The following is a 21,888-nucleotide window of genomic DNA, read 5'->3' as shown; positions in this document are numbered from 1 at the left end:
CCTTATTTGGGCAAAACTGGTAATCTTAATATCTTCTGAACCATCACGTTAGAAAAAAATTCACCCCCGCACAGTGTGTGCCAATAGAGAGATTAGCTTCATAGGGCCAAGCCGTTTTTTGAACCAAGCTGTAAACATGTTTATTAATGCTGCAAAGATCGTCTTTTTTCCATTCATGTCTATGTGGTTTCCGGTGTTTCTGCAGCCAGCCTCAAGCGGATTTTCGATGTATTGCAGTTTATAGCACTTCTGCATTGGCCTCATCGTTTGAGACCGGAGGTTGCCGCTTGATCCCTCCATTGGCTCCAAGTCCAAGCTAGGTTTGATTTTAAAATGATTGTATTTGTGTACAAAGCCTGGTATCGAAAAAACATGCTTCTCAGCTACACACCAGCTAGAGCCCTTAGGATCACTTTTGACCATCTCAAGAACAAAATCCTGAGCAGGAGAGGCTGCTATAAGCATTTATGCCCCATGTCTGTGTATATATGTGTATGTGTGTATAAGTACATGCGAGTGTATAGCTGTTGGCATACATACTGTATGTACACATATATATATATATGTATGCATGCCCTTTTTTCGTAAAATGCATTTTTGTTTTGATTCATACTTTTATGTGTAGCTGTGTATGAAATGTGCTATATAAATACAGAACAAAGTGCCCCAAAGGAATGATTAGAAGTTATCTTCTAGCATTAAACACAAAAGTTTATTTTATCCTCAAAATGCAAGTAGAGCCATGACATCTGCAGTCTGGGCACTGTGGCATGAAACTGGTCTGTTTCCTGAATGGAATAATTAAAGCTTATGATGTATTCATTACACATTGTTGTGGATAAATCCGTCGGCTTAAATCAAAAATATTGAATGAAATGAGTTTCACCTCCCCATGCAGAACATCCAGGGGTCTGACTGTCTGTCTTTGTTTACATCAGCTGCCTCCCTGATGAAAGGATTACTCCTCAACACCTTCCATCTTTATTTGGTGACATCCCAGGTCCTTCACTTCTCTGACTGTGTGCTTACAGCCCAAGGACATCCACGCCAGGAATACACAACTTGTCATATGCCAGAGTGAGCCTGAGTGTGTGTGTAGGGTGTGAGTGTGCAACATATGTGGTGTGTGCTTGTGTGTGTTTTTGACATCCTACCGCCCTCTCAGCGTCGGACACATCTCCTCAAGGTCAGAAACCAGGCCAGGTGGCCGTGTGGAAAGATTGAGGACACGTTCCTAAAAAGGAGGCATATTTGATGTATCATATCTTGCCAATAGCTGTGGCTATCTCTACTGTACAAGAGCAGCTGTTAGAAGTTGGAAAGCTGGGGTTAAGTGCACAAAGTTTCTAAACCCTTTTCACATATTACACTCCAAAATGATGGTGGTAGAAACGAGGGAGGAAAATTGGAATGGGGAGAGGAAGGGAGGGAGGAAGAGGGAAAAAGGCAGAGTGTAAGCGAGACTGAGACATTAAACCCCAGCTAGTCCCCCCTGACAGATGCTAGCTGGGGCGGCTTGCCAGGGAGGCGCAGTCTTAAGGTGACAGGCTCTGCCATAGTGAACAAAATTGATAATGCCATATGGTGAGAGGAGAGAGGCTGTGGATTCCAGTCACGCAGCCATGAACGAGGAATAATCCTCCTGCCGCTGTTGTAGGACATGGTTTTACTGCCCTGTAAGACGAAGAAGGTTCAGGAGATGGGAGGAGGAGGGGCATGCTGCAGGAAAGGCCAAGCTGATGACCCCCTCCTCCTTCTCTCACTGGATGCAACCCTCTCGATGAACGAGCAGAAACATACTCCATCTTTGCTCCCATTCCTAGATAGTTCAGCCAGAGCTCACATAACTATTCCTAGTGAGACTAATTTCCAATGAAAACGTGCCTGGATTTCACAATCAAGGAAAGCAGGTGGCACTGAGCATCTCAGAGCAGGGATTGTGGATTGTCACAGTTTACACAGCGCTTTATAAGAATGGGAATTGTGCAGACTCACAATTCCCTTTTCCCCAGGTACAAAGAGGGAGCAGGAGAGACGAGACCTACTCTGTGGCGAGAAGCAATTAATTTGGAATGTGCAGCACTGGGGGGTTGGGAGGTTAGACTTAAATGGACCACAGCCAGCTACAGAGAAGGGGCTTAATTGTTTGATTGATTGGCTGCGACTGCAAGGCATATTTCTGCAGCCCCTCTGCACCGATCAATGAGTCAATGAGCGCCTCGCCAAACCTCACAGCTTCCTGGCCTCGCAATTCAATTACTGTGGAGGCCTTGGTGGCCCTGGCCTGCGATCATGTTACAGCCCCGGAGACAAGCCTCTGCAGATCCCCCTCTCTCTTTCTTTCTCATTGAACTGAGAGTTTATTGCTGCAGATACGCTCTAGGATGCAGGGTATTGGATGTGGAGGAGGGGAGGAGCCTATAGGAGGAAGCAAATGGGGCGGGGAGGGTGGCTTTATTAGATTGGTAACAGGCACTACATACAGTATCGGACACAAATCGAGTTACCCTCTTAATCTGTCATTTAAACAAATTATCTCGGTTGGTGATGCATCAGCAGCATCGCTCCTCTCCAGGGGGTTGAGTAAAAGGGGGAGGGATGGAGGAATGGAGAGAGGGAGGGACTGTGATGGAGCATTAGGGCTAATAGAGACACAGGAGAGACTGACATTTGACATAAAAACAATGGAGGAAGGAAGCAAGGATGGGGGATGACCGAGGCAACAATGGAGAATTCAGGGTAGAAGCTGGGCTCACTTAAAGAGTGTTGCTTATATATAGTGTGAATGTTGCTGTCCATAGACAAACCATTATAAACATTTAATTCATACAGCATAAATAACTGCAGTATGCACTACTGGCATTCTAAAAATACTAAACTGGATATTACTTGACAACACAAAGAACACATAGCTAACTAAGTCCGGCAAATGGTAAATGGTGAATGGACTACATGTATGCAGCACGTTCTCTAGTCTTCTGACCACTCAAAGTGCTTTTACATTATATGTCTCATTCACCTATTCACACCACATTCATAAACTGATTGCACAGCCAACGAGGCAGTTAAGGGTTAAGTGTCTTGCCCAAGGACACTTCAGCATGTCGACAAGGGGACTCCAACCTTCTGACTAAGAGACAGCCAACCCTAACACTGAGCCACAGCCACCCCTCTCCACAAAGAAATAGAGAGGAAGCCAGACTGACAAGCGAGCACAAGAGAGGGAAGGGAACATTTATGAAAGATTTAGGCCGTGTGGAAAAGTAGAATTATTTTCCATTTAACCGAACCATCCGAGTCCAAAGACAGAGTGAGAGACTCAAGCTGGACTGGAGGCTTTTCAGAAAGTAGACAGCTCTGACATGACGCTTGGTCTAGGTCAGGGTCAAGGCTAAAGCAAACATTACTGAAGATTGACAGGTTCATTGAGGGGAAGACATACAGATAAACACACCAACAGAGACACCTGCAACTCAGTGGCTACAGTACATTCCATTCAATGTATTGTCAAGAAACATGAATTGAAGTAGCTGCAGTCACAGGGCTGTGCATCACATTGAATATAATACACCAGAGTTGATTATCTAAGCCTAAACTACAGCTGCTTTTGCTGAAGAAGTGGAACATTTAAGTTATCCATGCAAGTCTTTGGTGGTGACGTAACAGACTGCAACAACAAGGGTTTTATATGTGGTGGTTAAGCACAGCTTTTTTTAAACTCAGCGTAGAACTTGTGTTTTAGTTTCTGTAGAAAATATACCTTTTCCTTAGCATTTGAATAGTTTTCGTTATGTTTCTATTTCTGTATTTATCATGTGGCAACTTCAATTTTTTGAATAATGAAGCCAATGGGAAGGTGCAAAAAACTGCTGCTTCTCTAGTAACCACTCAAGGCTGCAAAAGCCAAATCCCCATTAGGTCCCATATTAAAATACTTATTTTTATAGTACAATTTAACAGGTTTATAGCCTGAATCTAATAACTGGGTATGTAGCAAATTTTTTTGTAAACACTGAACCCGTGTATCTAAGAGTTATACATGAATTTAAATAATCAGAGGCATGGCTGAGATGACCGAGACACCAATGCTTTGTAGCTCTATACCAGTAGGCGAAAAGCCTCAGCTCGACCTCTTTGCTTGTTTCTAAGTTAATTAAAAATTTAGTTGGGTCAATTTCCAACATGGCGCCCGCCATCACATGGGCTTCAAACATCTCTCCAGAAACCAGTGGGTGACATCACAGAGACTACGTCAATATGAAGTGGCAACCTCCAGTCTCAAAATATGAAGCCCATGCGGAAGTGTCATAAACTTCAGTTCATCGAGCGTCTGCTTGAGGCTGGCTGCAGAAACACCTTAAACCACATACACACCCATTCAAAAAAGACGATCTTTGCAGCATTAATAAACAATAATAAGTAGCTAATTTCTCTATTGGCACACACTGTACGGGGGTATCGAGGGGTTTCTAAAATGAAAGTTCAGAAGATATTAAGGTTACGAGTTTTGCCCATTTAAGGACATGGCTGACTTAACTGACAGGCGGGAACACTGTAGCTGCTGGCTAGGGGGCTCAAAGCCAACTCTTTACCTCACACTAGCTCGACAGCAGTTAGTGAAGCAGACGATTGGCTTCAAAACAGCACTCAAGAACAGATGGGTGATGTCACGAATACTACGTCCATTATTTATACAGTCTATAGTCAATGCTTGATGCAGTCTATGATTTCTTCTCACTTTGAAAGGATTTGAAAGAATGTAATATGCTGTACAAAGCCTTAAAAGTATAAATTGTCTACTTAATGAAATTTCTGACCTGAGTATCTCAAGGGGGGAAGTTGAGATAACAGAACCGTGGGTGGAGGTGAGTAAGGTGTGAATTAAATTGAGTAGTGTGAGGTTATGTAATCTTACTGATTGAAGAAAGGGCTTATAATTGACTCAACATTCATACAAATTTGGGCATGCTGCTTTTGCCATTCAACAACCAATACAAACAATGTCCGCCCTGTGCTTTCAGTGACATACACTGGTGTATTTATGCATCAGAAAGAAGTGCCATGTAATTAATAGCTGAAGCCTCAATAATAAATAGTCTTCAGCAACCTGAAGTCTAAATGCCCAAGTCTTTATAAAAAATCTTGGCTCAATAGAAAGAACATCAAATACTCAAGAATGGTTCACAGAGCTTGCCAAGAGAAGAGAATGGTTCCAGTGTTAATCTGAATAATGTTTCAGCAAGTACAAGGAAAATCTTATCAGAACACATTTATATATCTGTCAGGTAATAGAATTCCCATTTGTGATTTCTGGATAACACTACAGAAAGTGCAGGCTTTGCTAGTATTTGATAGAATATTGCTGATTATGTTGTATTAATCTATGAAGATGTCATGAACATGGCAGGTGAGCTACATCATCCATTGTTTTAATGCTTGTTCAATAATCTATAATGTTCTCCCAGTCAATTTCTTACCAAAGCCTTGTAGTGGATTGTAAAAACATGAAACAAACTGCTGATAAGGGAAGAACACACACATTGCATCACAAAGTAAGAGCGCTCAGCCGGAGATGAAGGCGGGTCTCAGAGGCCCAATGCCTCCCTTTGACCCTCCAACCTTTGGAGCTTCACTTAAGAGCACCAGCCCCTCCCAACTCCTACATCTTCTGCCCCTTCAGCTCCATCTATACCCGGCTGTGGGATGCTGAGTGCACACTATCCAACTATGCCGACTCAGAGAAGCAAAGGGTCAAGGTGCAAAGGCCAGCTTTAAATCTACAACCCCTGTGTTTGACACATGACATCAGTTTCCTCAACAGAGCTTTGCTTCCTGCTGGAATCACTGGATTTGCATCAAGTATTCATTCAAACTGCTCCTCCTGTGCGCGTGTGTGTATGCGTGTGTGTATATGTGTGTGTATGTGTTTCTCAGCAAGGTGTATCTGATTTAACCCTGTCTACCTGTGCTGTAATGTAGCCTCAAGAATGCATGCATTAAAAGGACCCTGAAAATGTCAGTATGTTTCCGCTGTTTCATTAAGGGCATTCTGTCATAAGGAAGGACAGCTTGCTCACCACCTGGTAATGTGTATATCCGATTTTAGTAAACAAAAATCTAAACAACCAAATGTCACACACACACAAATATATGAAAACATATAAAAAAACACATTTGCCTCTTTTGCATTTTAATGCTTCCTGCTTCAAGATGCTGCAACATTCATGTAATGCATGCATGTGCATTACTACAGTGTCCTTTTGGAGGCTGCACCTGGGAGAGCTGTCCTCATTAGGGCTCATACACCTACACACTTTTTGTACACACAGCATACATAATACAATTGCACACCCACTCATACATTCTCACAGAGAATGCATTTACCTGTTTCATGGACTATCAAGTTTCTCAGGTTACTGCTAATCAGGTCAGGGAATTTAGCAAACTGGTACCTATTAGGGACGTGCTTGTTTAGTCGACTAAAAGATAAAGGGAGGAAACCCTTACTAGTCGGCATTATAATTACTATTTGTACGTTTTTCATTATTGTAAGCCCAAAATACTGTTACATGTTGTGCCTAAAGGTTGATTTATACTTCTGCGTCAAATCGACGGCGTAGCCTATGCTGGAGGTCCATGTAGGTCCTGTACCTACGCAGAGGCCTGCGCACGTAGCTGACGTGCACATCCTCCAAAATGTAACTACCCGTATAATCGACGCGGACTGCAAGCCCTGGGATTGGTCCGCTCAGCAGCATTGTATTTCCCACATTTACAGCCCTTCTGGGATCCCTGCTCATCAACCTTGTATTTCATCTCCTTATAACACGCTCTGAATTGCTGTGGAATAGTAAACAGAGATCGTAGCGGTGCCAGAAGGAGGTGACCGGCTATCAGAGAGACCACACTGCCCTCAAGCGTTTGGGTGGAGAATTTCTGCGTGACACGGACACATCGGCGCACAAGTATGTGGTGCTCATGTCCGCATCAGCCCGTGCTGCGTAGCGGCAACGCAGAAGTATATATCAGCCTTAGGTTGTAGCGTAGCCAACTGCCACTGGTCAGGGCTGTAGCTCCTATATTGGCTACTACCTGCTCTACCATCCAGATGAAAACAAGCATATATGTAAGACCCAAATGGCATGTCATAGCATGGCTTGGTTAGAACAATTTAGATCCAGGAATAATAATAATAACACACACACACACACCTGCATAATATTAAACCATGTACTACATGTTTAACTGTTTTTTGTAGGTGGTAGATACCAATTAGGCATTGATGACCATGTATAGGGTTAGGGTTGGTAATGGTAAATGGATTTGTACTTATATAGGGCTTTTCTAGTCTTTCTGACCACTCAGAGTGCCTTTACTCTACTTGTCACATTCACCCACTGATATAGTAAGGAACCATTAGATAACATTATTCGTACACATTCACACACCGCTGAATGGTGGGTTTCATGCCACGCCCAAGGACACTTCGGCATGTGACTGCCGGAGCTAGGATCGAACCGCCAACCTTCCGACTGATAGACGACCGACTCTACCGACTGAGCCACAGCCGCTCCACAGGACTATGACTATGTATTGTACAGGCTTCAAATCTAAGATTAAAAATGTTCAAATATAAGCTGGAACTCCTGTTTGGCTTGTTCAAAGTGGCAGCCAAACAAATATGTTTGTTTGAAGGACAATATTTGATATTATCTAATAAAGTTTATTAAATCTCTCTTTAGAAGGAGGACTGTGATTATTACACGTTACCACTCAACTGCTGTCAAATACTTCATTATTAAATTAAATCTATTACCATAAACCTTGCTACTGATGACTAAAACTAGTTTATATACAAAATATATGTTTGCATGGGTCCCATCTTTTGGCTTTGTGAATCTTGCATGTTTACTGTAATAGACACTAACCAGCAACAATTTCTGCTCTAAGTAGACAGCAGACAACACATTAGCATCTCAGTTCACTGATAATAAAGTGAGCACAACTGATTATTCTAAATAAGATATTTGACGCTCGGGGCTTTTTTCTGGCTGTTGAGGTGCCTGCACAGAAATAATTAGCTCTACAGCCGGAGCCATAAACATCAACTCAGCAATGCAGAGATTTCATTTCCTCCTAATTGCTTCTGTGCATTGAATAAGTGAGTAGTTTTTAGGCATGCTGAGGCAGTGTGTGTCTCGACTGCAATTATGAATTCAGCTTCCTTTGTCCTTCATCAACTGTGCCGAATAAAGCTGAGGCTTCACACAAACATACTCCAGAGTGAAATTCTGCCTGTATTTTAAGTGCCATGTTTAGCACTTCTGTGTGTGTGTGTGTGTGTGTGTGTGTTTGTGTGTGTGTGTGTGTGTGTGTGTGTGTGTGTGTGTGTGTGTGTGTGTGTGTGTACACGTGCACATGAGTGTGTGCTCCCCTCTTAGTCAGTCTCAGCCCAAGTGGCTGTTGAAATATGAATGCTTGCTGTAACTGCCCTGCTATCCCAGTTGCAGTGCTTCTGCAGTCACTGCCTTATCGCGATGAGCTGTGACAAGGGAATTCAGGGGGAATGGGTCTGCTTCAAAAGCTATTTCTACTGCCACTAATTGTCTGTCATCCAGAGCTGATAGGCAGCAGGACCCTGACAGACAGGGTAGGCCACTGTGATGGGACACAATTGGATTCTACAAGAAGGAGCCTATTGTAATGCCGAAATTAAACAATAGTGGAGTAAGAAGGTGGAAAAGGGTTTGCAGAGATACAAGGTTGGAAAAAGTTCTGCAGTATTCTTTAACAATGTGTTGTTATGAGTGCACTATGTATTTTGCTTTTTGCTACGCAGTACATAAACTGAAAATGAAATGTGAAATAGAGAGTAAAAATTCAGTTCAATAGCTGCTTCTGTAATGTAGTTGAAAAAACGTACAAAGAAACAAAAACTAAACATACAAAATGTGCAATACTAGAGAAAATGTACTTAGTGGTTATTGAACTAAACCTCAGAATAGTGCTCTTCCCATCCACTAAGGTTAATGGTGTGGATTCAGTCTATGGACACAAATTGACTTTTGGTGTCAGTGTGGAAAGATTTCTGGTCGAAGGCTGACCTCAGAGAACCTTAAAGGCTTGCCTGAGACGAGAGCAGCCAAACACAAAGAAACATTACATCATTTGACTTATTGTCTCTTTGATGACTTTTGGCGTATAACCAACGACAGACCTGTCTCATGAAGTGTAAAATTTCAGACATGCCATCTAGAGCTGAAGCAATATAACTATCACAGGAAGTAGTTGACAGAAGTTTGTCTGCAGCTGTTTATAATCAGTTAGGCTTGCAACATTTTGCAAGCCCAACTGATTATCTGCCGATTATGTTTATGATGAATCATTTTCTCTATAAAATGACATGAAGTTGGAGAACATGTCCATTATGAATCCCTGTTATTAAACTATCAGTTTAAATACAATTTTGCCTGAAAAATCTCCAATATCAATGATATGTTTTAATCAATTTGGAAAATTATTTTCATTTGGTTGACTGGCTGATTAATTGATTTTATATTAAAGCAGTTATTTTCATCTGGATCTTAAAGGTGACATATCATGCAAAATTGACTTTTTAATGGTTCTTTACCTGAAATATGTGTCCCTGGCATGTCTACAAACCCCCCGAGAATGAAAAAAATCCATTCTGCCCCTGTTCTGATTTCTCCACCTTTCTATAAATGTGTGTGAAACGAGCCGTTTCAGACTTCCGTGTTTTTGTTACGTAACAACAATATCCAGTCTGTCACGGAGTCAGAGCTCGGAGCTTGTTCAGCCCATAGACTGTATAAACTAATACTGAATCCCTCCCCCGTTTTTCATTACCTGCACAAATGTGTGCTAACAAGGAGCTTAGGAGGGAGGCATGCTAGTTGTAGGCTGTCTTAATAAACACAAAGGTCGGTTTTACTCCCCACGTCTGCAGATTTGAAGATCTAGAGGATGATTTTTATTTATCATGGATAAGTGCTAGCGCTAGTTAGCATAGCCACATAGCTTCATGTTCGTAGCTGTGTACCAAGACACACGTCTACATACTGATAAATAAAACAACAAGAAACACTAAATCTATGACCAATCGTTCAGAAAGGTCCTGCTACAGGCGCCTCTCCGTCAGGATCAGATTCAGAGGGTTGAAGTAACGCGATCTCTGAGCAGCCGTGTATATTCAGCCAACATGTAAACATTAGATCAACGCGTTGCAGAGCCGAGGCACATCCACTTCCGGAGGGGGCGTGGTCAGAGGGAAAACAGAGTGTTCTGAGGAGGACTGAAGAAGAGGACTTTTCAGGCATGCCAAAATCTGATTTCAAAGTGTTTTTTTGAGCATAAACTTTAAAGACATGTTTTGGGGACCTCTTAGACCAATATATATTGATGAAAAAAGCGTGATATGTCACCTTTAAGGAAACTGTTCTCTGACATTTCATTGACCGAGCAATCTTGGTTTAACTCAGTTGTATTAGCCCAACAAAGAAACCGCTTTCTTGTGATTTACTTGCTACTAATGGATCTTAAAATTGATGAAAGAAAAACATCATGATGCAATTTTTGGGGGGATTTTGCCTTTATAGTTCGGACAGCTTAAGAGGGACAGGAAATGCGGGGAGTAGGGAGTGGGGGAAGACATGCAGTAAATGGCCGTGGCTGGTAGTACAACCAGCGACTGCTACGACAAGGAATATAGCCTTTGTACATGGGGCTTAGACTGCTAGGCCAATTTCTGATGCATTCCAGGAAGTCAGGAAATCTAAATGCTCATTGGCATTCACAAATTTGCATCAAGTGGATTTGTTGCTCTAGTTGAAGTGTTATCTAGTACGGATTGTTAGTTGGGCTAACATGCAGATATCTTTTAATAGAGATAAATAAATGCATTTTTCATATTATAATAGGTGAGGGCAGGGATGCCATAGTGTTCTGCCTGCTTTTGCTCTCAATACTTAATACAGACTGTTTTCCTGCCTGTATCAAAACCTGCTGATATGTAATTAATCAGAAGGAAATCTGATCATACAAGAGATTGGAGGCCAAATAATTCATCAAATTAAAGTGTAGAAAATACTTAGGATTGATTCTGGGTAAAAAGTGTTAACATGTTAAAATATCTTTGATCCACATACCTCATTAGCATACCTCCTAAATATGTAAAATCAAGTCACATTATCACAAACACATGTTCACATGCACTATGTTTTCCTGTCATTGCAGCTTTCTCTTTCCATCCTCTGCATAGTTGCAGGTATAAAAGTCAGAATGTACCCTATGGCATTCAAATTAACAGTTAAGCCCTAAAGTCAGCGTTATATTTACCGCAATGACACATGGTGGACACAGGATGACATTGATGCACCTGCTGGGCAGTGCTGGTGAGGAGCCTGGCTGAGGTGTGAGAGTGACTCCAAACAAAAGGATAAGGCAGAATGGAAAACACCTGTCTGGGTTGCTTGCTCAGACCACAGGAGGCTGAATCTGAACTGAGACGCTCGGGTCAGCGTGAGGCAGCTGAGTTCAGAATGTTGTGCCGTTGGTGAAAATGCAATGTTTGTGTATGTGCCATCAATATCATGAAAAACTCTCTTTGTAGAGTCAAACTTTGGGGTGGCCTGAAGGCTTGTTACTTCTCCCTACATTTTTCGTTCATCAGTTCTTTGTTTTTATTCCTCTACTCTTTCTCTCTATTTCTTTATATCTCTTGTTTTATCTCTGTGATGCTGTGCCCATGCTGTTACAGGACCGACGGCTTTCTCTTCGCTTCTTTGAGGATCTGTTGGCCAAGCAGAACCCCTCCCTCCCCCACAAACACCCTCCAGTTCAGCTGACCCAGTCCAACCAGATCCTGAAAGCACGGGGGCTCTTTAAACCTCCAAACAGGCCTGGATGACAGGCCACCCTCCCTTTTGTCTGATGTGGGAGTAAGAGCATTTCTGTTGTTTCAGCTGCATTGCAGTCATCCCGAACACATCCATATTTCACTGGGGAAAAGAAAATAGATCGAAGAGGAGAAGGCATATGAGGACAGTGCCAGAGCCGGGGAAACTGAAAAGAGGAGTGTGAGAAGCCATGAAAGAAAAATAACTAATGAACAAAGTCAGTTTGGCTTTTTGACATGTCTTATCCCTCGGCCATGATTTGCCAGACTCAAAAAAGCCACAGAAAGGCAGAGTGAGCCCTAACAAATTAAACAAGTGGGACAAAAGTTTGCCTATGTCTCTCTTCTATTTCTCACCTATCACAAACCTCCCTCTTACTATTCATGACATTCAGAACTCAGAGCTACAGAGATTAAATTCCCGCAGTCCATCAGTCGAGCAGACAGCAGGCGGTAACTTACAGTATTTCTGCAAACCGAGATCCAGCAGGTAACTCATTTTCCTGACACCCATCGGGGAGAATTAAATAAGACCGACCTGAAATTGTCGGACAGTTGACCTATAAATCCATAAGTGGGCCATGGGTGGCCCGGGGAGCGGACAAAGAGAGAAGAAGCTGAAGGAAAAGAAGATAGAGGGGTAAAGATCAAAAGCTACATGCAAAGAGAGAATATGGCAGAAGGGAAGGAAAACGACAGACCAGATAAGAATATTATGTGCTCATTCTGTTCAGCTGTCCGGCACAAACACATTCAGAACGTGAGATACGACACAAGGGTGTGTCCTGTTCGGCCCACTTTCCCCCAGCGTTTTTTGCAAATGTCTGGTTGGCCTGGCCCTAATCCTCTCTGTGAGACTGACACCATTACTCGCATAAATGAGATTTTTTATCCCCTCTTCTGTACTTCTACATGATAACAGGTTAAAGGAGGTGTGTAAAGCAAACAATTTTTCAAGGGGATCTGATGCATTTATTTTTTCCTTTTTTTTTGACAATCACTGCAGAGATTTGCCGCAGCCAGGAGCCACGGGTAGATGAGGAAAGTAAGTGAGAGAGGGAGTGGAGAGTTAGTATAGAGTGGCAGCAGGAAAGCGTGATGAAACAAGTGGCATTTGAAATGCTTTGAGTTAAAACGGTCCGCAAGATGTGAGTAACACCGAGCTTATCTATGAATATGATTAAAAAGCGAGAGTTGGGACACATAATGTTTAACCTACATACCCCATCTCCAGCGAGAAAGCCCCTCTTATCTGCTAATAGACCTTGGTAATCCCTCAAACACGCATGTACTACACACTGGCAGCGTCTTTTGAATACTGAATGAGAAACGAGGCTGCTAGAACCCAGATAGTTCATAAAAATTCACGTTTAGAGGATGTGAGACATCATGGAGAGGAAAGCTCCTGGTGTGTTCACGTGAGTCAGGAGTCACTGCTGCAATATGGGTTTTGTCAAGTGTTGGCGAAGACCCGTGTGTTGAAACTAGGGGAGTAAGGTACAATATTACATGTGATATTCGCAGGTATCAAAGTCTAAGATTTAGATTCAGATCAGGGACCTTTGATATCAGACTATATGAGGCATCCATTTAACACAATCAGTTCCATCATTTTGACTCCCTAGAAAAGCAGTCTGATGAGCTGTCACAGTTACATATGCTGCTGTACATAGTGCCCATCCATCTGTGGCGAAAGCAACTCATTCTGCGTTTGTCAACTCATGATTTATCTCATTGCTGACTTGGTCGCAGTCAGTCTGCATATTTCACTGGATGGGATTGGATATTTTGGCTTGGATTGGACTGATTTGGATTGAAGTATGGAGTAGCTCTCAAAAAACATTATTTTTGAAAACACTATACTGGCTCATCACTACAGATGAAAAACGAAGTGGCAGATGTTACACTCATTGTTCATCATTGTGTTTCCTGTGTATTTGATCTCGTCTGGTGGCTCGTCTATTCCCTGAAATCCAACACATTTTCACACAGCTGATCTACTGAATATCTTCCTCATCATCTTCTGGGTTGATTACCATCATCTGCTTGCTGCTAGCATTGTTTGACAGTTCATGACACACAGATGTACCTGGACGAGAAGCAACATGAATTTTCAAAATAAAAGCATATCTTTAAAGGTGACATATCATGCAAAATTAACTTTTTAATGGTTCTTTACCTGAAATATGTGTCCCTGGCATGTCTACAAACCCCCAGAGAATGAAAAAACGTCGACATACTGACAAATAAAACAACAAGAAACACTAAATCTGTGACCAATCCTTCAGAAAAGGTCCCGCTGCCTTTCTGGCAGAGGTCGGTTTGACTCCCCACGTCTGCAGATTTGAAGATCTAGTGGATGATTTTTATTTATCATGGATAAGTGCTAGCGCTAGTTAGCATAGCCACATAGCTACATGTTTGTAGCTGTGTACCAAGACACACGTCTACATACTGATAAATAAAACAACAAGAAACACTAAATCTATGACCAATCGTTCAGAAAGGTCCTGCTGCAGGCGCCTCTCTGTCAGGATCAGATTCAGAGGGTTGAAGTAACGCGATCTCTGAGCAGCCGTGTATATTCAGCCAACATGTAAACATTAGATCAATGTGCTGGAGAGCCGAGGCACATCCACTTCCGGAGGGGGCGTGGTCAGAGGGAAAACAGAGTGTTCTGAGGAGGACTGAAGAAGAGGGCTTTTCAGGCATGCCAAAATCTGATTTCAAAGTGTTTTTTTGAGCATAAACTTTAAAGACATGTTTTGGGGACCTCATAGACCAATATATATTGATGAAAAAAGCGTGATATGTCACCTTTAAGATGTCGATGTAGATCAGTGTTTTAGACATTCCTTCGATTTGACTGCATATTGATGGATCACTCCTGATCAATGGATTGTTCCACTACTAGCCCAAACATTGTAACTTGATACATATTTATGTGCCGTTAAGTAAGTGTGTGGGCTCATTCCTTTCTCCAAGTAATGATCTTTGACGTTGAAAAACATTGACCACCCAGAAATAGATGTGAAGCTGCAAGAATCATGTGGTTTGATCGCATCCTCCCTTTCTAAGCTCTTAATATCGAAGGTACAGTATGTCTATAAAAAAGTCTAGATGAAGAAATCCTGCAGCAAGGTTCAGTTAGATTGGAATAAACAACATAAATGATCACCTCTGTATCGTCAGCTGCTCCAGACAAAGATAGTACTCTTCCAAAAGATCGATATATCCTCTAATTATAGGGGTGAAACATGTTGAAGATCGATGAGAGGAGAGTCCAGTGACTGCAGAATGCAGCAAACAGTGGAGGGAATGTTTCCCCTTTAAAATGAGGCTCAGGCATTTGTTGTATCATACTTCTCACACTCAAATTAGTGCCAATCAGTCACTTTCTATAAGTAATGTGAACAAGTGGGAAAGTGAAGGCTTGGGGGGATTTGGGCAGAAAATCAGCATGCGAGTGAGATTTTGGAGGACCGGTACTGGAGATCAGCAGTGTGACCATATCCAGAAAATTAGATTAAGTGAATTAGAGGGATTAGATTGACTACAGCTGGAAAGGACCTGATGCCTCCAAGAAAAAAAAGAAGATAGAGCAAGAGAGGAAGCGAGGCACACAAGAAACAGAAGGGGGGGGTGAAAAAGGAAGGGGCGATAGTAGGAAGAGTAAGATGTAGAGAAGTTTCTCTGGGAGTTGGGAGGAAAAGTCGTATTGCGGTAGAAAGAGAGAGAGGAGAGGAAGGTGGAGACAGCTCAGCAGATTTAGGTATCCTGGGTAACTTTTAGGGGCTGGCACTAAAGGCGAGCAGCTGACACGGTTGCGGCCGGTCCTCGCTCCGAAAGGTTCAGCGAGGTTCTCCTGGTCCACAGGAGTCAGCTTGAGCTGCAGTGCCCCTTAGTGGAGAAATACGGGAGTATAAGCTGAACCTCTGTGAATGATCAAAAGGAGAGGCAGGAGGGCATGGAGAGGACAAGAAAACTGCTCAGACATTAATGAAAACAAATATTACTGATATCGTGCTTTGACTTCAGACTTTAAAGCTGGGATTTTCTCTTTGAAAAGATAGGAAGAATTGCTTCACAAGTTCTTTTACAAGTTTTGTTTTGACTTCCTCTTCCACCTCATGTGTGAGTGATTGGATACATATAATAAAACCATTATCAAGAGGTGAACCTGAACAGAACTCGCGTCCTATATGAAAAGCAGGTTGGGTGTGTGAGGCTGTACGTGCTTCATTGTGTGAGAATGTGCAGCAGAGAAAGACAGAGCTCTAACCAGGGGAGATGAAGCCTAAATCGATGTGATTAATGCATGTTAATTGCTGCCCCCTGGTGTCAGTGCGGCGCTTGTCATTACTTTGCTGATACACGGTTTTGGGCACCGCCTCTTTGCCCAGAAGATAAATCTCCCATGTCGATAGAGAGACAGATACAAACTCCTGCTGCTTCACAGCTTCACACTGCGGTTACCTCTGGTCTGGACACAGCACCACCACCAACAACAACAACAGGAAAAGACTAGACTCACAATAACTCGCCTTGCTACCTCCCAATCCTCGGGTGGAATTTGGAGAATATTAAAAAGGCTGCGGTGATGTATCATAGACAAATAGGAAGTGACAGATTTTGTTATGAATCCTCCCTACTGCATATTCCACCGTGATTTGAAGGCTTCACGCAGCATGCACTGCAAAACTGTAGGGCGTTGTCTGCATACTGATGGCCTGCTGACTCCTGGGAAGACGATCGGTCAGGAATTTCCCTTTTAGAAAAAACATTTTGCATCAAAGATTCCTTCAAAGGTAAACAGAGCTATCAGAAGCAACATATCTGCGACTAATGAGAGGAGAACTCAGGCTGGGATAATACTGAGCGTGAACATGTTTGAATTGATTCTGCCTCCTCCTTTCAAAACACATACACGCTCACCATACGGCCAGAATTTCAATCAGCCTCTGCCCACAGATCAATGTAAGCAGAGACTAACTGGAGCTGATATGAGGATGACTAATGCAATTAGTTAAAGTAAAAGGCAGATTGAGTTCATGCAAATGTTAATTCAGGTATTTGGGTTCATTTATCTAGAGTTGTGAGGCTGTCTGAAACATGTATATGCAATATTTTTCATTTGCAGGCTTGTACGTGACTCAAACTAGCACTTTAAGGATGCTTGAGCCTGTTTTTTTTTGTATAAATATAAAAACAAAGGTAAGCAAACATGGTCCCAAAGCACATTTAGCGCAGTAGAAATTGGAGAAAAATAATATGAGGTTCTAGACCTACATCTTTCCAGGCTTCTTTATCGCAATTTAATAATTTTTGATAAAGCACTAATTCTGTGAAGGAGGTGATGAGTCATTTTGCAGTGTGATTCAGAGCTGCATCAAGAAGGTCCCACACAGTGTAGCTCAGGTCTCCATCTTGAGGTGTGAAACAGCTGTGTGTATCCATGCTGAACCAGAGGAACACCCTATTTGATATATGTCTTTGAAAGCGCCAGACTGACTCCCATGATCACCTCATCCATGTGACGTGGGGAGAGCACTGAGTGGTCCCAGAAGAGGGAAAGATTGCATGTCAGTGCTGGTTTGAAGCCAATCGGTTTCTTCAGTCCAGTCAATATCTTAACAGCTGGAAACACTACAGGAGTGGCTGCTGGACCAGTAATGATACCATGTCATACTGTGCACAAAGACACACAAGCACACATACGAGATCATTTCCTTTTTTCTATATGGTGTGCTTTGAGGCTTAAAGGTGGACATGCAATCACAAGGAGACGTGTTTTTGTGAGGCTTTAGCATTGCAGATGGGTTCTGTAAGCAGGCATCCCTAATGTGTTGCATCTTTGTAACAACAATAATCCTGTGCATACAGTACTGTGAACATAAATGGCATTTGAAAGGTCCACAAGGAAGTGGGTCACTGCAGATTTTTTTTCCCCTCGATCCCACTTGTCTTCACAATACAGTGTCATTTTCAGCAGGAGCCCAGGGTGGTATTTATAAAATCTGTTTCCCTTCAGTTAAAAATATCCTTTTGCATGTATTAATAAACAACAAATAGTATATATATATTTTTTCAAACCTGATGGAGAGGTACATGGGAATTCAATCTAAGCATATATAAAAACCCAGTGTGCATAAGAAGTAAAGTTGCCAGAGTAGATTTTGATCCACTTCCACATAGAAAAGAACAATAAAACAGACTGCGTAAGAGAGGAGTGAGGTAGATACATATCAGGATAATGAATGATGATTCGAGCTCGGCTGACATTGCACTCCACGGGAACTCAAAGGCAGAGGGGAGAATGGGAGGCCCGATTTAGAGCGAGCAGCTGTTGTGCACTTCGCCTCACCTCACATCTGCCAAGTCACTGTGGGCAGGGCACTGAGGTGACTTCCCAAGCTCCAACACTCAGTGTCTGTAGCTTCATAGCTGGTTTTGTATTCAAATATTTGTATTTAATTCATATATGTGGATTGGACTGGCACTGACACTTTTTTTTTCTTTGAATAAACATTTAAGTCTAAATTTAGTTGTCTTTTTTTGTATTACATTAATTGCATGCAATGTGGAAAATTCTTCTGACTGCCTCTTTTAAATCAGCATTTAGAGTTGGCGTTACATATGGCTGTAAATATGGTTGAAACGTTTTAAATAAAACCTTTTTTACTTTATTTTGCAGTTATGCATTTTTATGTCTGTATAAGTATAAAATATAGTCTGTTAAATAACATAGATTTATGTAGCCGATATTTGGCCTCTAATCGGGTGTACTTTATGCTTATAGGGATCTCATCCCCCCCTGCAAATACACCAAGCTCAGCACAGCATACTTGGTTCCCCCCTGTTGGTTCCCCCCTAGGAAGAACTAAGAGTTAGTGTCTAGCAGAAACAAGCTGACGCAGCATCACAACAGCAAGTGTTTGCAGAAGAGTTCAAGATGAATTTCCAAAGAAGTAAACTTTATGAATCTGTGCTTTAAAAGCATAATCATGCACATGCCACGCAACGACTAAAGAAAAGTCATGATGGACAGCCACTACAAGAAACATGCAGGAGTAAGATTATTGTGTAAAGGTAGAAAAAGCAGAAATTGCCAGCAGACACCGGTACAAAGACCAAAAGCTGAAATCTGCTTCTAGTTCTGGAGGACACTTTGAGAGCAAACAACACAAGTATTTTCTCTACAAAGCCAACCAGGGGCAGCAGGAGCAGACTTTCAAATGTTGCATGAGCAGCAGCATGAGGTGTTGGAAGCAGAATTACAGCTGAGTGGAAAAGAAGCATCATAACAAAGCAAAATAACACAAGTTTGAAAGAAGTTTAGGTTACACATGCATCTCCTGTATAGTCTAAATGTGACTTGACCTGGAAACGTTTTTTGATAAGTGCACTGCCCATTCCTATTGATGCATTATACCCAAGCACGAATCAGCAAGTGGAAATTTGCTTACACCTGGTTTTACAAAACGCTGTAATGGTTTGCATATTAATGCTACTTCAGAATTCAATCAAATAGTTCCTAACACGTCTCCTCCGAATAAGATTAGCAGAGATGCTAAAGCTGTATGAACCTACAGTGTGAGATTAATTGATGTCATACTGGGGTAATAATTCTGTGCTCAATTTATCACCTTTGAATGACTGGCTGTTAAAAGTGTAGTTCTCGTTTTATTGATGGATTAACTCAGATTGCTGATAAGGAAGATTTTCATGTTGGTTTAAAATAACATTTAAAAGACATGACTCTTTCTGAAACTCTGATACTTGTTACATTAACAGAAAGTGTCATCTCAGGTCGTTCTTATGTTTTACATTAAGGAAAAGCGGCTCTGAAACATTTCATAAAGTTTTGTAATACTCTCTCTCGGTGGAAACAGTTTGCTTCTTCCCAGACACATTTCTTTGGATCACACTTTCCAAAGTACCCGAGGGACAGAGGCAATATCCTGCTGCAGTTATTAAACTTTGACTTTGGGGGTAAGAGCCAGTCCTGACTAATAGGACTACTCAGAAATCATTGCAGAGATTTGTATGCGATAATGAGAAATAGAGGTGCAGTCCCAATTCATTCAGCCTCCTCACCTCTGGGTGTAACTTGTAATTACCCCCGTGGAGCTTTGGGGAGGTTGGCAGATTAAAAAGGAGTTGCCCTGAGGCCGGCTGGCCAGCCACTTAGTTAGCAAGGCAGCCACTGAGCCTTCCTGACTCCCTGGCTGACATTCATGTAAGTGCACTTCTCAAGGTGACACCTGACTGGATGCTCTTCTGTCTTGTGCTTAGTATCACTCAAGAAATAAATATGTCTACCAAACCAGTGGTCTCTCTCTCTCTGTGTAATTTAGTGCTGAGATATATTAATGAAGTGGTTTGCGACTTTACTGCAGTATTTCTATTACATTTGGGTTAGATTGCAACAAATATTGCACTCCGGACACCATGGCATTGATTTGACAGTTGTGGTTTATGTTTGGTTGTTTTGGCAGATTGAGTAAACATTAAAATATGGTTGTATCACTAAAATAGGATGCAGTTTTTTTGTAGATTGAACGACCCAGCGTTTTTTAAGGTGCACACAACTAGGTTGGCGGACTGTGTGCTCTCTTTTAGGTCATTGTTCAAAACGTACTTTAATCGGAGAGCATTTCCTTATTTTATTTGATTAAAGTGTCTTGCACAGGGTCCTGTTTATATTCTATTTTTATGATTTTATGTTATTTTAATAGTAATGATAATTGCACTAATTGTATGGTCTTGTAAAATGTACTTTATTTTGCACATGTCCTATTAGGCATTGCAAAGCACTTTGTAACAGATTTTGAAAGGTGCTCTATAAATAAAGATTATTATTAGCATTATTATTCTAATTAGCTTGTTTTGCCCAGTTACAAAATTAAAATAATGTTAATAGCCTAATGCATAATAACACGTAACAGTTGATACCAAATCAACAAACTGATATCAAACTGATGAGGTGAAATTCAGAAGGCCAGACTTTACTAAAGAAATGGGGCTTTATAGTCTGGTATTGTTACTTTAACTAAAGAAAGGGTCTTTGAACACTTCCAAAATTAATATAATGTACCATTTGATCAGATTCACAGGCAACTAATCATAAAACACTGACAGGGCAAAATCTGTAATATCAGTATCCTCCGCCAGTTTGTGCTGTGCTCTGTCTGCATGATGGGAAAATGTTTAACGGCCTCACTGCCCACATGCTCTGCCCGCACTGTAACTCAAACCCCTGTCAGACACTCAATGTAGCAATTACTGGTCCTAAAAAGCTTTCAATCAGGCTTTAACTCACACCTTCAGCCTGCAATCAATGTATACATTGCGGTAAAATTACACACTAATAATCAGCTCCACTGATCAATAAATGAGTGGGCAATAAAGCAAGCTGATAGAGTTAATGGGTGTTAATGCAAGGCTAGTGCACCCTCTAGTGTTGACCGAATGTTATTCATCTGCTATTGCTGTGCATGTAAAATTTAAAGAGGTAGAAATGTATTCAAGCACATCAATGAAGCAAGTTACATTCTTAGAGACAAACAATGTCTTCCACATGTGGAGATGAGGAAAGAAAGAGGGGAGCAGGAGGATTAGAGGTAGGTTTTAAGAAGGGGCTAGGAATGATTCACAGGAGCTGGCAGAGTGAGTAATGGCAGCAGAGGTCTGCACCGGGGCTTTTATGAGGTACCCACTTCCCCCTCCTCCTGCAGCACTAAAAGCTATACATCATGCATTTCAGCGCTGCTACCAAGCCCACTGCCTTTCTGCTGGACGGACTGGTCCACGTCGTTAATTGTAAAATTTAAATACGATTAAGGTTGCAGGGAAACTGTAACATAGATGTTTTGATAAGATTCATTACTGCTCAGCTGACTCTTGCATACCTTTTTAAGTCATCATGAGGCTAGCTTCTGTGCAAAGCTCAGGCCTACAATGGGGCTTTATAA

At 41.8% G+C, this 21,888-nt stretch overlaps 1 protein-coding gene across 3 annotated transcripts in view; it reads right to left on the bottom strand.

The window, feature by feature from the left end:
* Positions 1–21,888, bottom strand: part of stxbp6 (syntaxin binding protein 6 (amisyn)) — a 149,170-nt gene that overhangs the window by 46,236 nt on the left and 81,046 nt on the right. For 2 of the 3 annotated variants that reach the window (XM_034675267.1, XM_034675268.1), the window contains exon 6: positions 1,155–1,234. The exons of the other annotated variant lie outside the window; for it this stretch is intronic. In XM_034675267.1, coding sequence (XP_034531158.1) covers positions 1,155–1,234 — 80 coding nt within the window. The remainder of the gene's footprint in view (positions 1–1,154; positions 1,235–21,888) is intronic. 3 annotated transcript variants of the gene reach the window in all.

The sequence above is a fragment of the Notolabrus celidotus genome, chromosome 22 (assembly GCF_009762535.1).
Source record: "Notolabrus celidotus isolate fNotCel1 chromosome 22, fNotCel1.pri, whole genome shotgun sequence".
NCBI classification, from domain to species: Eukaryota; Metazoa; Chordata; class Actinopteri; order Labriformes; family Labridae; genus Notolabrus; species Notolabrus celidotus.
The sequence above is the reverse complement of the archived record's forward strand: the minus strand, read 5'-3'. Positions and strand labels throughout refer to the sequence as shown.